Here is a 15,681-nt window from a genome sequence, read left to right on the forward strand (position 1 = left end):
AGACCTGGGTTAGTGACATGGCTGGGTTTCTCAGTCTCAAGAAAATAAAGTTCGCCTCAAGAGGGTCAATGTAAGGGTTCCCCCGGTGGTGGCAGCCGTTCGTCGACTTTCTCGGGTAAAATTAAAAATGTCAGCAGATGCAGTATTCCAAGGAGGGGGGTGGGGCAGGCGGATTGTTGTTGTTTGGTTGAGGTGTGTGAAGATTGGGCTGGGGGGGGGAATGTTCATTTTGCCATGTGGATGTTATTGTTTTTGTTAATGTTATAAAACATTTCAAATACCTCAATAAAAATATTTTTTTTAAAGTCAGGTTAAGCAAGCAAAAACTTTTTTTTAAAAGTTAAGCAAAAGCAAAGGTAAATAGTCTTGACAAATAATATCTAATTTTGTGAATGTAAATTGAAATAAAAATCTCAGGTCTGTCTACTCCCCCCCCCCCCCCCCCCCCCACCAACCACCATATCTCACCCATGTCAGCAGGGGAGAACAGAGAGGACAAGTGAGAAGATGTAAACTCGTTATTTATAGTTACGTGTACATTTTAATCACGTTAACAGGTTATTGCACAAAACCTCAATGTTAGCTGTCTAATGTGTGTTGCTTTCACTCTTTCAGCCAATTCTTCATTAGGATTGATGTTGGATTCCCAGTCTTATCCTTGTACAGCAGCTTTTCACATCAAATTTTATCAACGGCCTAGTCATCCAACAGGACTTTGTAACATCCATTTGGTTTAAGATTTTCTCAAAAGAGTCAAGATATTTGGTGAGGCAAAATTTGTTCCTTCCAAAATATAATGACTTCCACTTATTTGAGTATCTGTACATGAAGAACTTGTTATTTGCAGTCACTTATTTTGGGGGTAGTTACCAATTTAAAAATAAAGGCCTTATAGTGTCTGGCTTTTAGGAATATAATGGCCTCCTCCCATTCCTAGAACAGGTGCAGGCCATTCAGCCCTTCAAGCCTGCTCTACCACTCAATGAGATCATAGCTGATCTGGTCGTGGTCTCAACTCCAGTGATGGAATTGAAGCCCACTGCCCTCTATCCCTGCGAGTCCATGTCTGCCATAAAGTGAATATGACATCCAGCTGTGGCAAAGAAGAAATCAGAGACCAACAAAGTGCAATAGTTGTGCAAGCGCTTGTAAAGTGACACTAAGTGCTGCAGCTGATCATTGGAAGGCACCAGAGGATCAGGGCCACAAATTAACTTTGGCAACTCCTGGCAGGATATAGCAACCAGTGCTACCAGGTCTTTGTCGACAAGGGTACAGATGTTGATGACCATCCAGCTGAAGGACCACAGTCTCCTGCAGCACTGGTTCTCGTAACCTCTTTGGCAGTTGAGGGTTTGGCCTCTGTTGACTTCCTACATTTTTCCCATGCCTGTGCCTTCCCAATTCCCTCCATTCTCCCGCAAATGGCCTGCCCTCCTCACCAGTGCCTAAAATCTGACACTCCTGCCCCATTCCCAGTTCGAGCCTTTCCTGTTTGTAGGTGGTTGTCAAGTTTCCTTGGCAGTTTTGCCCTCTGATCTTCTACCTCTGTGATGCCAGGAGTTGTTGAGTGTGCTCAAAGTCCAGGCACTGAGCACTGCCTTTCCCTCCAACCTCTGGCAGCGTCAAGGGCACCCTCTTACCAAGCGCCCAGTTCCCCTTTGCCCTCCTAACACACTTTAGGGCTGGGGTGATGACCTAGGCAGCCATGACTGGCTCCTATAGTGTATGCACCTCCTCTTGGTTGTTCTGAAACTGACAATTTTGAAAGCCTGTCTGCCCCTTTAAATACCCCACTCTTTCCTTTCCAGAAGTGCAAGAAAACTCGTCTAAGTATAATGAGCCTTAATGAGGATAAGAGTGGGACTCCCATCCTGCCCTGCACTGCTCATGATTTCCAAAGCCATGATCGGTACCTTGGCACTAAAATGTCAACTGGCACCAGTATTTTTGGGGGGGCTCCAATCATTCCCAGGATAGGGAATGGTGGGAATTCAGTTCTGTGATGTCTACAATTAAACAAAGCAGGGTTAAATTAGAAAAAAACCATTGGATTTTTGTCTGTTCAGTGATGAGGCTCTTTCTGACTAATAGTTTATTGAATTTAACATTCAAGCGTTTACATGAGCACTTGAAATGCCATAGCATATAAGGCTATGGAGCAAGACAGTGCAGAGGAGTTTTAGTAAATATCATGGTTATGGAGGGACTGCCATATGAGGAAAGATGAAGCAGGTTTTGTCTGTACTCCGCGGAGTTCAGAAGAGTGAGAGGTGATATGGCTGAAACTTATAAGATTTGAGTCTTGGAGTGTGGGCAAGCTTCTGGAAAAAAACTATTCAGGATAGAATTAGTAGTCACATGGAAAAATGTGGGTTGTTTAGAAAGTGGCAGCAAGGACTTCTAAAGGGGGAATTGTGTTTAATTAACTTGCGAGTTTTTTGATAACGTAACAGACAAGGTCGATGAGGCGGCAATGCTGTTGATGTGGCATACATGGGGCGGGATTCTCCCATTCGGCAGCAGTGTCCACGCCGTCGGAAATGCCGTTGCGTTCACGGCGGCGTGAATAGGCCGCTGGGAGTACGGATTCTGACCCCGACAGGGGACCAGCACGGCGCTGGAGCGGTTCACGCAGCTCCAGCCTCCCATTCCGGCGTGAACTCTGCGCCGTGCCAACCCGCGCATGCACGGTGGCCTCCCTCAACGTGCCTTCCCGAACCAAAATGGCGTGGGAGTTCAGGGGCCGGCGCGCAAGAAAATAGGCCCGGGGAGTGAGAGGCCGGCCCGCTGACCGGTGGGCCCCGATCACGGGCCAGGCCCCATCAGAGGCAACCCCGGGGTCGGAGCCCTTCCTCCCCCCACCCCCCCAGGCCACACACACACCCCCCCCCCCTGCACGCAGAGTTCCCGCCGGCTGCGACCAGGTGTGGACGGCGCCGGCGGTACTCTGCCATTTTAGAGCGGCCGCTCGGCCCATCCGGCCCGGAGAATCGGTGGCCCGGCCGCGTAGAGCGTCCAGCGCCACGCCAAATGCGCCTAATCTCCGCTCTGAGGAGAATTGCGTGCCGGCGTGGCGCGGTTGCAGGGATTCTCCGGCTAGGCGCGGGGCTGGGAGAATCCCGCCCATGGGCTTTCATAAAACCACAAGAAACAGGAATGGGAGGAGGCCATTTTGCCCTTCAAGCCTGCTCTGCCATTTAATAAGATCATGGCTGATCTAACACTCACTAAGTCCACTTTCCTGCTTTCTCACTGTAACCCTTAATTCCCCCACTGATTAAAAACCTGTCGATCTCAGCCTTGAAAATGTTCAAGGATTTGGTCTCCACAGCTTCCTGGGGTAAAGATTTCCAAAGAATGACTGCTATTTTGGGAGAAGAAATTCTTCCTCAAATCCGTCTGAAATGAGCACCCCCTTGTTCTGCAATTATGCCTTTGGTCTTACACATTCCCATGATTGGAAATATCCTCCCAACATTTATCCTGTCTAATCCCCCAAGTGTCCCTATATACAACATTCATTAGGACACAGCTAGAGTACTGTGTGAAATTCTGGTCACCACAATATAGGAAGGAAGTGATTGCACCAGAACGGGAGCAGAGGAAATTCACTAGGTTGTCACCTCAGCTGGAGCATTTCAGCAATGAAGAGACACTGGTTAGGCTGGGGTCGTATTCCTGAGAGCAGAGGAGGCCGAGGGTGGACCTAACTGAGATGTACAAAACTATGAAGGATATAGATAGGGAGAAACTTGTCCCCTGGATAGAACATAAGAACATAAGAACTAGGAGCAGGAGTAGGCCATCTGGCCCCTCGAGCCTGCTCCACCATTCAATGAGATCATGGCTGATCTTTTGTGGACTCAGCTCCACTTTCCGGCCCAAACACCATAACCCATTAATCCCTTTATCCTTAAAAACACTATCTACTTTATCTTAAAAACATTTAATGAAGGAGCCTCTATCGCTTCACTGGGCAGGGAGTTCCATAGATTCACAAGTTCCTCCTAAACTCAGTCCTAAATCTACTTCCCCTTATTTTGAGGCTATGCCCCCTAGTTCTGCTTTCACCCGCCAGTGGAAACAACCTGCCCGCATCTATCCTATCTATTCCCTTCATAATTTTATATGTTTCTATAAGATCCTCTCTCATCCCTCTAAATTCCAACGAGTACAGTCCCAGTCTACTCAACCTCTCCTCGTAATCCAACCCCTTCAGCTCTGGGATTAACCTAGTGAATCTCCTCTGCACACCCTCCAGTGCCAGTACGTCCTTTCTCAAGTAAGGAGACCAAAACTGTACACAATACTCCAGGTGTGGCCTCACTAACACCTTATACAATTGTAGCATAACCTCCCTAGTCTTAAACTCCATCCCTCTAGCAATGAAGGACAAAATTCCATTTGCCTTCTTAATCACCTGTTGCACCTGTAAACCAACATTTTGTGACTCATGCACTAGCACACCCAGGTCTCTCTGCATAGCAGCATGTTTTAATATTTTATTATTTAAATAATAATCCCTTTTGTTGTTATTCCTACCAAAATGGATAACCTCACATTTGTCAACATTGAATTCCATCTGCCAGACCCTAGCCCATTCACTTAGCCTATCCAAATCCCTCTGCAGACTTCCGGTATCCTCTGCACTTTTTGCTTTACCACTTATCTTAGTGTCATCTGCAAACTTGGACACATTACCCTTGGTCTCCAACTCCAAATCATCTATGTAAATTGTGAACAGTTGTGGGCCCAACACTGATCCCTGAGAGACACCACTAGCTACTGATTGCCAACCAGAGAAACACCCATTAATCCCCACTCTTTGCTTTCTATAATTAACCAATCCTCTATCCATGCTACTACTTTCCCCTTTATGCCATGCATCTTTATCTTATGCAGCAACCTTTTGTGTGGCACCTTGTCAAAAGCTTTCTGGAAATCCAGATATACCACATCCATTGGCTCCCCGTTATCTACCGCACTGGTAATGTCCTCAAAAAATTCCACTAAATTAGATAGGCCGACCTGCCCTTTATGAACCCATGCTGCGTCTGCCCAATGGGACAATTTCCATCCAGATGCCTCACTATTCCTTCCTTGATGATCGATTTCAGCATCTTCCCTACTACCGAAGTTAAGCTCACTGGCCTATAATTACCCGCTTTCTGCCTACCTCCTTTTTTAAACAGTGGTTTCGCGTTTTCTAATTTCCAATCCGCCGGGACCACCCCAGAGATTAGTGAATTTTGGTAAATTATCACTAGTGCATTTGCAATTTCCCTAGCCATCTCTTTTAGCACTCTGGGATGCATTCCATCAGGGCCAGGAGACTTGTCTACCTTTAGCCCCATTAGCTTGCCCATCACTACCTCCTTGGTGATAACAATCCTCTCAAGGTCCTCACCTGTCATAAGCTCATTTCCATCAGTCACTGGCATGTTATTTGTGTCTTCCACTGTGAAGACCGACCCAAAAAACCTGTTCAGTTCCTCAGCCATTTCCTCATCTCCCATTATTAAATCTTCCTTCTCATCCTCTAAAGGACCAATATTTACCTTAGCCACTCTTTTTTGTTTTATATATTTGTAGAAACTTTTACTATCTGTTTTTATATTCTGAGCATGTTTACTCTCATAATCTATCTTACTCTTCTTTATAGCTTTTTTAGTAGCTTTCTGTTGCCCCCTAAAGATTTCCCAGTCCTCTAGTCTCCCACTAATCTTTGCTTCTTTGTATGCTTTTTCCTTCAATTTGATACTCTCCCTTATTTCCTTAGATATCCACGGTCGATTTTCCCTCTTTCTACCGTCCTTCCTTTTTGTTTGTATAAACCTTTGCTGAGCACTATGAAAAATCACTTGGAAGATTCTCCACTGTTCCTCAACTGTTTCACCATAAAGTCTTTGCTCCCAATCTACCTTAGCTAGCTCTTCTCTCATCCCATTGTAATCTCCTTTGTTTAAGCACAAAACACTAGTGCTTGATTTTACCTTCTCACCCTCCATCTGTATTTTAAATTCCACCATATTGTGATCGCTCCTTCAGAGAGGATCCCTAACTATGAGATCCTGAATCAATCCTGTCTCATTACACAGGACCAGATCTAGGACTGCTTGTTCCCTCGTAGGTTCCATTACAGACTGTTCTAGGAAACTATCGCGGATACAGTATATAAACCCCTCCTCAAGGCTGCCTTGACCGACCTGGTTAAACCAATCGACATGTAGATTAAAATCCCCCATGATAACTGCTGTACCATTTCTATATGCATCAGTTATTTCTTTGTTTATTGCCTGCCCCACCTTAATGTTACTATTTAGTGGCCTATAGACTACTCCTATCAGTGACATTTTCGCCTTACTATTCCTCATTTCCACCCAAATGGATTCAACCTTATCCTCCACAGCACCGATATCATCCCTTACTGTTGCCCGGATGTCATCCTTAAATACAGAGCTACACCACCTCCCTTACCATCCACTCTGTCCTTCCGAATAATTTGATACCCTCGGATATTTAAGTCCCAGTTGTGACCATCCTTTAACCATGTTTTAGTAATGGCCACTAAATCATAGTCATTCACGATGATTTGCGCCATCAACCTATTTACCTTATTCCGAATACTACGAGCATTCAGATAAAGTACACTTATGTTGACTTTTTTTTACCTCTGTTCTAAATCTTAACACCTCGATCAGTAACCTCTCCTAAGTTATATTTCCTCTTAACCTTTCTCCTAATTTTCCTTGTCGTTGAACCCATATCTTCATGTAACAACCTGCCGCGTCACTTACCATTAAATGTTTTCACTTCCCGTTTTATTCCTTTTAGTATTCCTGGTCCTATTCACTGAGCTACCCTCAGTCACTGTACCTTGTACTGTCGCCCTTTTTGAATTTTGACTATGGCTTCTCTGCCTTACACTTTCCCCCTTACTGCCTTTTGTTTCTGTCCCTGTTTTACTACCTTCCAACTTCCTGCATCGGTTCCCATCCCCCTGCCACATTAGTTTAAACTCTCCCCAACAGCTCTAGCAAACACCCCCCCCCCCCCAGGACATCGGTTCCAGTCCTGCCCAGTAGCTTGAGAATCATAGTCCTTGTTTACAGCCTGTACTCACAATTTTCCAGTTCCAGTTTCATCACTTTGCTCTCAGTTCATGGCCTGCCTTCAGGCCCTGTCTTCAGGAATCCAACACCCACAGACTTAATGGAGAGAGCGAGTTAGCTGGATCTTTTTTGAAGAGGCTTCGCAGCCGTTTTTTGGAGAGGATCTCTCACCTCCTCTGCCAGAACCAAAAGTGAAACTAAAATGGAACCTCATGGCTCTGAGAAACATTCCAGAGGAATAATATCCAATCACCACCTGTTACCGGGCAGAGCACAGCCTTCTGGGCTCAGTCATTGGCCACCAGCCAAACCAGTCAAACAGATTCCCAGCCAATCTTGATCATTGGCGTTGGTCCACAATTTAAAACTGCAAAGACTTCCGAAATCAGCTTGTTTGAATTAAAGGCTGCTTCGTGCAGGCTGCTTTGCCTTAAAGTTACAGATCCATTAAACATCCAAGAATCAAAAATGTAACAGTAAGAGTAAAAAAAAAGGGACAACAAGGGAATAGACAGGGAATAAACAAGAAGGAACAGTAAGGATTCTGGATAGACAATATAAAATAAGGCATACCAAAGAGAAAAAGCTGGAAAATCGTAGGAGGTCTGGCAGCATCTATAGGGAGAGAAAAGAGCTAATGTTTCTAGTCCAGGTGACTCTTTATCAAAGCTTTGACAAAGGGTTATCTGGACTTGAAATGTTAGCTCTTTTCTCTCCGTACAGATGCTGTCAGACCAGCTGAGATTTTCCAGCATTTTCTCTTTAGTTTCAGATTCCAGCATCTGCAGTAATTTGCTTTTATAAAATAAGGGATACATTCTTAAAGCTGTGCAGGAGCAGGAGTCATTGAAGATGGCAAGGCAAGTGGAGAGAGCAGTTAATAAAGCATATAGCATTCTGGGCTTTATTAATAGGGTGGGCTATAGGAAGGATGTGAATGCTTTGGAGAGAGTGCAGAGGAGGTTTACAAGAATGGTTTCAGGGTTGAGAAACTTCAGTTTTGAACATAGATTGGAGAGGTTGAGACTATCCTTCTTGGACATAAGAAGGCCAAGAGAAGATTTGATAGAGATGTTCAGAATCACGAAGGGGTTGGACAGAGTGGATAGGGAGAAACTATTCCTGGTTGTAAAAGTATCAAGAATGAGAGGCATAGATCATAGAATCATAGAAGTTTACAGCATGGAAACAGGCCCTTCGGCCCAACCAGTCCATGCCGCCCAGTTTTTACCATTAAGCTAGTCCCAGTTGCCCGCACTTGGCCCATAACCCTCTATACCCATCTTACCTATGTAACTATCTAAATGTTTTTTAAAAGACACAATTGTACCCACCTCTACTACTACCTCTGGCAGCCCATTCCAGACACTCACTACCCTCTGAGTAAAGAAATTGCCCCTCTGGGCCCTTCTGAATCTCTCCCCTCTCACCTTAAACCTATGCCCTCTAGTTTTAGACTCCCCTACCTTTGGGAAAAGATGTTGACTATCTACCTTATCTATGCCCCTCATTATTTTATAGACCTCTATAAGATCACCCCTAAGCCTCCTACGCTCCAAGGAAAAAAGTCTCAGTCTATCCAGCCTCTCCTTATAACTCAAACCATCAAGTCCCGGCAACATCCTAGTAAATCTTTTCTGCACTCTTTCCAGTTTAATAATATCCTTTCTATAATAGGGTGACCAGAACTGCACACAGTATTCCAAGTGTGGCCGTACCAATGTCTTGTACAACTTCAACAAGATGTCCCAACTCCTGTATTCAATGTTCTGACCAATGAAACCAAGCATGCCGATCTCAAATAATTAGCAAAATTAGCAAACTTGATGAGAAAAAAAAACTTATTCTCACAGTCAGCGGTTCGGGTCTGGACTGCACTGCCTGGAAGTGTGGTAGAGGCAGGTTGAATCGAGATATTGAAGAGAACACAGACATTACTTGAATAGAAACAGTTGTGCAGGGAGGCCTCCTTCTGAATAATCAACTTGTCTTGCTCTGCCCCAGCCAAAGGAGCTGAAGAATGGATAGGCATGACCACCACCACAAATTCTGAAGTGCTACGAAACCCACTGGTGCAAAAGTGCCTTCTGGAATTGGGCCAACTGGGCATTAGACGTAAATTCTACAATTGTTTGCTTGCAGAGACAATAAAGGGTAACAATTTGTGATGTAGCCAACAGACATTATAAATGAATGCGGAAAATGCTTTGGTGGGGCTGTTAGCACTAGATATTTCAAACTCATTACCCCAAAAGCAGCAGAAAGACAAGCGAATGCCATGATGTGCCTTAAATGCAACTTGCTTCTGGGGACTTGCACCCAGAGGAGTTAACAGGAATCTTGCCTGCTAATTTCATCCTATTAGGTGTCATAAATGACCTACAAAATTCCTATTCATTCTGAAGATTATACACAAAACAGTGAGTACAATTTGTACTTCAGAAAAAATTCACAAACCTGCCAAGATATCGAAGCCATGAAATAAAGAAATTTGGTAACATTCACACTACTTACATTTATTTTATCCTTTATTGGTTCATCCATTGTTCCTCACAGAAGTCTAGATGAGAATACATACACAATTATTTTAATTCCAGGTATGTTACATAGAATAAAAAAGACTAAATGCACATAACCCTTCAATATTTAGCTGGACTACAATAAAGCTACTTTACCACTTTTGTTGTTGCTTTACTAAAGTCATTTTACATCAACTCAGCATAAAAATACAAATTAGGTCAAAATTGTGCTAGTTCACTGCAACAGTTGCTTATGATGCATTAGTGATTTGACAAACTGAGGACTCTTTTATTGGAAGTCCAAGGCGTGATGAACAGAAAATGTACACACTAGGCTTGGATTACATATCCTGATCACATGTTCTAATCCCTCCATGGCCTTATATCACTCTTTCTTTAATTTCCTCCAGCCCTTCAAGGACAAGAGGGTTACTGCAAGTCTGGCCACTTGTGCTTCCCAGATTATTTCTGCCCTTCTTTTCATGGCCTGGCCTTCAGCTCCGAAATTTTGTCCCTAAACCTCTCTCCACCTCAAACTCTCAAGACTTAACTCTGATCAAACCTTTGGTCACCTTTCCTAATACCTAGTGGTTCAATTTCCATTAATACTCCGATGAAATGCCATTTTCCAATGTTAAAATTGCGATTAAATACAATTTGCTGTTTCTGGAATCCAATGCCCCTCCAGATTGCAGCTCTTATGCTTCCATTTCCATGTTTCATGGCATCAATGGAATATTCCTGCCCAATTTCATCTCCGAAAAGTTCTCTACAGTTTAAACAAAGAGCCATGATGAGTTCCAGCAGCGCACCTTGTAGATGGTGCACACGGCTGCTACTGTGTGTCAGTGGTGCAGGGAGTGAATGTTTGCGGATGGGGTGCCAATCACGCGGCTGCTTTGTCATTTTTATACTTTTAAAGGATTTTGGGATATCCTGAGAATGTGAAAGGCACTAAATACGTACAATCCCTACATTAGCATGTTGTTGTTGTATGCTATTAATTACTACAATAATATGTTTTTTTGGGGGGGTCGTTTCAGTCTTTGAGGGTTAGGACAGTGCAAATTTAAGTGAAGGGCAGTATTTACAGGAAGTTCGCCACTGAGAAACGTTTGAAAATCATCTAAGTGATAAACAAAATGTACTCCATAAATTTAACTGGCTTAATGTGAAAAGGACAATACGTGTGTTAATTATATCATGATAATCATTTTTAATTTATTGTTGTAGCAGATTTTATTCTATTACCTCCACAATCTGTGCTATTAATAATGCCAGCATCAGTGATTAAGAACAAGACTGCACGGGCAGCACGGTGGATAGCACTGCTGCCTCATGGCGCCGAGGTCCCAGGTTCAATCCCAGCTCTAGGTCACTGTCCAGGTGGACTTTGCACGTTCTCCCCGTGTTTGCATGGATTTCACCCCCACAAAGATGTGCAGGCTAGGCGGATTGGCCACGCTAAACTGCCCCTTAATTGGAAAAAATGAATTGGGTACGCTAAATTTTTTTTTTTTTTTAAAAGAACAAGACAAGACAAAAGAATGAACCATCAAAACACACACTGATATCAGAGGCTGAAACAAATTGTCTGTTTCCAACAATAGAAAGCTTTGCCCATATCCAAAGTATCCAGATCTGCAATATTTCAAATTGTGTTTGACAACCTTAGCCAAAGATTGGGTGATCTTCTGTGATGTTGCTCAAAAACCATTTTAAACTTGCATACATAATAGATAGATTTCATGTGAAAAAGTGTTCACTTTCTCAACATGCTGGATAACTGCAATTTATACTATAATAATTTTCAGATATCGCAAGCCCTGACCATGCATTGAGGGCTGCAAAGTGGTTAGCACTGCTGCCTCACAGCTACAGGGTCCCGGGTTCAATTCCGGCCTTGGGTGATTGTCTGTGGGGAGTTTGTACTTTCTCCCCGTGTCGGAGTGCTCCGGTTTCCTCCCACAGTCCAAAAGGTGTGCAGATTAGCTGAATTGGCCATGCCAAATTGCCCCTTAGTGTCTAACGGTTAGGTGGGGTTACGGGGATGGGGTGGAGGCTGGGCTTACGTGGGATGCTCTTTCCGGAGGGTGGTGCGGACCCGATGGGCCGAACATCCTCCTGCACTGTAAATTCTATGATTATAAGTCAGCTGACGTGTTGCTGTGTTTTCATAACATAAGCTAATATCAAGTGGCAAGGGCGGCATGGTGGCGCAGTGGTTAGCACTGCTGCCTCACGGCGCCGAGGACCCGGGCTTGATCCCGGCCTCGGGTCATTGTCCGTGTGGAGTTTGCACATTCTCCCCGTGCTTGCGTGGGTCTCACCACCACAACCCAAAAAGGTGTGCAGGGTAGGTGAATTGGCCACGCTAAATTGCCCAATTGGAAAAAATAATTGGGTACACTAAATTTATTAAAAAAAGAAAAAAAAAAGAGAGTGGAAATGTCTTCTCAGTGTGTATCCTATCAAACCCTTTCATAATCTTAACGGACTCTTTCAGGTCACTCCTTGGGCTGCTCTCCACTAGAGAAAAGAGCTTCAATTGGTTCAATCTTTCCTGATCAGTAACCTCTCGGGTTGTGGTATCGCTCTGGTAAATCTTTTTCTACATGATCTCAAGTGACTTCATATCCGAATGGATACAAGTAGCACATTAAAAGTTCTATTCTTTCATAAACTTAATTCTATGGCAGTATGGTTGAAGATCACGTCTAACAGATTTCATCTAGATAATATGGATCCCATTGTTTGAAAGGACAATTTACAGCAGGCAGAAGAAGTCTCAGACCTATTCGAGCAGGCTACAGCTGTTAAATCATTTTCTTTTGCTGCTGTGGTAATCAGCACAAGTTGTGTCTAGGTATTGATTCTGCTGATAAAGGGAAATATGAAAACATTCTATTAGATTGCATTTCAAGATATTCTGGTTTTGGCTGAGCCAATACATAACGTTGATGTCTCTTCGCATCAAGATATCCCAGGTAGATTTTCTAACAGTTCATTGTACTGATGAGGATTTACAATGTTAGACTATTGAATGTTGCAGTAATGTCCTTCAGGAATGGAAATCTGTCATCCTTACCGAGCCTGGTCTATATGTGACTCCAGATCCACAGCAATGTGGTTGAATCGCAACTGCTCTCTGAAATGGTCAAGTAGGCCATTCAATTCAAGGGCAATTCGGTATGGGGCAACAAATGCTGACCTTTCCAGCTCCGGCCACATCCCATGAAATAATACATCTTCAACAACAAAAAAGTTCCGTCACTGCCTTACAACAAAACTCTACTCCATTGGTTCATAAGGACACCCTACCTTCTCCAGAACGGGACTCTACACCCCACCAAACTGCTCATAGTTTCAGAGACATTAAGGTAGATTTTGATCAGAAGAACTAAAACACCAGCTTGGAATAGCAAAAGTGTTATTCTGAAATTGGGTATAAGCTCAATTATCCATTAAAGTTAATCAAAGGAATACTGTAAATACTTGCACTCAATATTTTTAATAATGGCGACTGTTGGAATGAAATCAACGCAGCAGTTGGTTTTCAGCCTTACAGCAATCATCTGTAGCTTTTTATAATGTTAAATAATCAACTGAGTAGTCACTCTCTCCAACTGTACCACATAATATCCACTGGGCACCTTGAATCTTATTGAAATACAGAAGAATTATTTAAAGTTACATGATTTTCTCAAGTGTTAGTTTACTGCATTTTGGCAATATTTTCATTTCATTCTCCCACACAACTAAAGTCATCATAGTCCCAGATGACCATAGGCTGCTTTCCCCTTTGAGGATGAGCTGACTGGTTGTGATTTAACCTGAGGATCACCACACCTTAAGTGAGGGGCAAGGTTGAGAAGGTGGTTATTCGACTTCACAAATAACCTCAAACTGGTACAGGAATTGAACCCACAGTTGGCCTCACTCTGCATCACGAACCAACTGTCCAGTAGCCACCTGAGGTAACTGACCCCCACAACTAAGATATTGCAGCTCCAAAATAGTATGCTGTTAAAAGGAAATTATAGAGGATTCAAAGTAAAATACCTATGTATAGTGTGTATGTATTATACCTCAGTTCCTGTACAAGGCAATATTTCCCAGCTGTCAAAGTTGCACTATCCATAGGTCATGGGATGGCGCTGAGGACCCAGATTCAATCCCGACCCCGGGTCACTGTCCGTGTGGAGTTGGCACATTCTCCCAGTGTCTGTCTGGGTCTCACCCCCACAACCCAAAAAGATGTGCAGGGTAGGTGAATTGACCACACTAAATTGCCCCTTAATTGGGAAAAAAAAAAGAATTGGATACTCTAAATGTTTTTTAAAAATCCATAGGTCTTGGTGTAGATTTGTCCAGGACTGAACTGCAGCGAAGCATTAGAGAAAAGCAAAAAACTACTAATAGAAGCAAGAGCTATTATTGGGATTCTTAGGGTTACATCAGCCCATAATCTACTATCAGAATAGCAGCAAGTATAATAGCATTCACTGTTATTTGTGTGCAAATTCTATATAGTCACTTGGGGTGATGGCAGATGCACAGTTAAAACACAGAAGTTGCAGTTGGTCCACCATAAACTATGCAAAAACAGCATTGCATCATCTGGGTACCATTTGAATTATATTGAATGGCTTAATATTGCTGAATTTGGATGGTAGATACAAAACTAAACCCATCACTATGTCATGCCCAGTACAGGCACAAAGATATTCAAAATTTTAAAGCTGTATTTTAAAATATATATATATAATATATATATATTAAAAACAGTTTTTAAGGTGGCTGGCAGTATCAGCTCCAGGCAGACCTGAAACTCAAGCGAATGCCTTGTTAACATATGGACAATCACAGCCTGTGAAATTCACAAGTCACTTTGTTAAGCATGAACTGTCAACAGAATAAGACTATCACACATCAGCCCACTCGCCTTTCTACTTCACCTTGGGCCACAAAGACATCAAAACTCAATGCTTTTCCTAAAAAGGTGTTCAAAAGGGTAATGTAAATGGAATGGGTCATTCAATTACAAAGAGCCTGGCTGTCACAAAACTCACAGTACAAAATGTGTATTTTGGAAGGTTAACTTTGGACACAATGCACTTTACATGGTTAGGACAGCCATGTTTGTTACCTGTTCTTTTGAAAAATAACAGCTGATGCTATTCTGATCAGAAACATCTTGCCAGATACCATCAAACACCATCCAAACCATCAAACCAGCTGCAAGACAACTATACAGCTAAATATACAGTGATAACTTGAAAATAGGAGTAGGCATCTCCCCACCCCAAACTGTTCCATGTTCAAGTTCACTGAGAGCAGACCTGTTGCCAATTCAACTATAAGAAGCCTCAACTGAGAATCCTCTGCTTATCAGACCTCCACTTCAGGCAAAGCATCAATTCATCAAAGAAACTACAGGCCTGAAATAATTACTACTTGCAATTGCATTGTTTTTTTCTGCTTCTTCATCTAATTGTGTGTGTATGGTAATGTACGTGTGACATTGCATTAAAACCTCCCGGACAAGTGTGTGATGATAATAAATAATCTTTATTTTGAAATTCACAAAAGCTGGAAAGTATTTAAATTGGAACAAATCACTGAGGGTAAGAGATCACACGAGCTTCACAGATAAAAACACCGATCATAAGCAATAATGGACAAACTTTGTGAGAACAGAAAGCCATATTTCGATCAAAGCACCTTTTTAATAACATGAAAATTTTTATTACTGCCAATCAATCTCTCTGGCATGCAGTCTCATTCCTTCTTTTGGGAACTATTTTTATTTAAATTGTAACATTTTTTATACAGCTTCTACAAAACTACACAACACATAACAACAGTAATAACACCCCCAACCCCCTCCCCCACACCACTATAAACTAAGCTCTCCAACCATATCCCACCCCCACCCCCCAACAGCTAACGGTGACCAACTCTTTAAAGTACATTATAAAAGGCCACTATCTACGGGTAAAACCAGTCTACTGACCCTCTCACGGTGAACATGACTCCATTAGGTC

General features: G+C 42.9%; 1 protein-coding gene across 2 annotated transcripts in view; it reads right to left on the reverse strand.

Moving 5' to 3' along the window:
• The window catches only part of snx10b (sorting nexin 10b), an 88,591-nt gene that overhangs the window by 26,742 nt on the left and 46,168 nt on the right, over nt 1-15,681 (reverse strand). For both annotated transcript variants that reach the window (XM_072509441.1, XM_072509442.1), the window contains exon 2: nt 9,630-9,675. In XM_072509441.1, coding sequence (XP_072365542.1) covers nt 9,630-9,659 — 30 coding nt within the window. In that variant the 5' untranslated portion in view covers nt 9,660-9,675. The remainder of the gene's footprint in view (nt 1-9,629; nt 9,676-15,681) is intronic.

The sequence above is a fragment of the Scyliorhinus torazame genome, chromosome 6, assembly GCF_047496885.1.
Source record: "Scyliorhinus torazame isolate Kashiwa2021f chromosome 6, sScyTor2.1, whole genome shotgun sequence".
Classification (NCBI taxonomy): domain Eukaryota; kingdom Metazoa; phylum Chordata; class Chondrichthyes; order Carcharhiniformes; family Scyliorhinidae; genus Scyliorhinus; species Scyliorhinus torazame.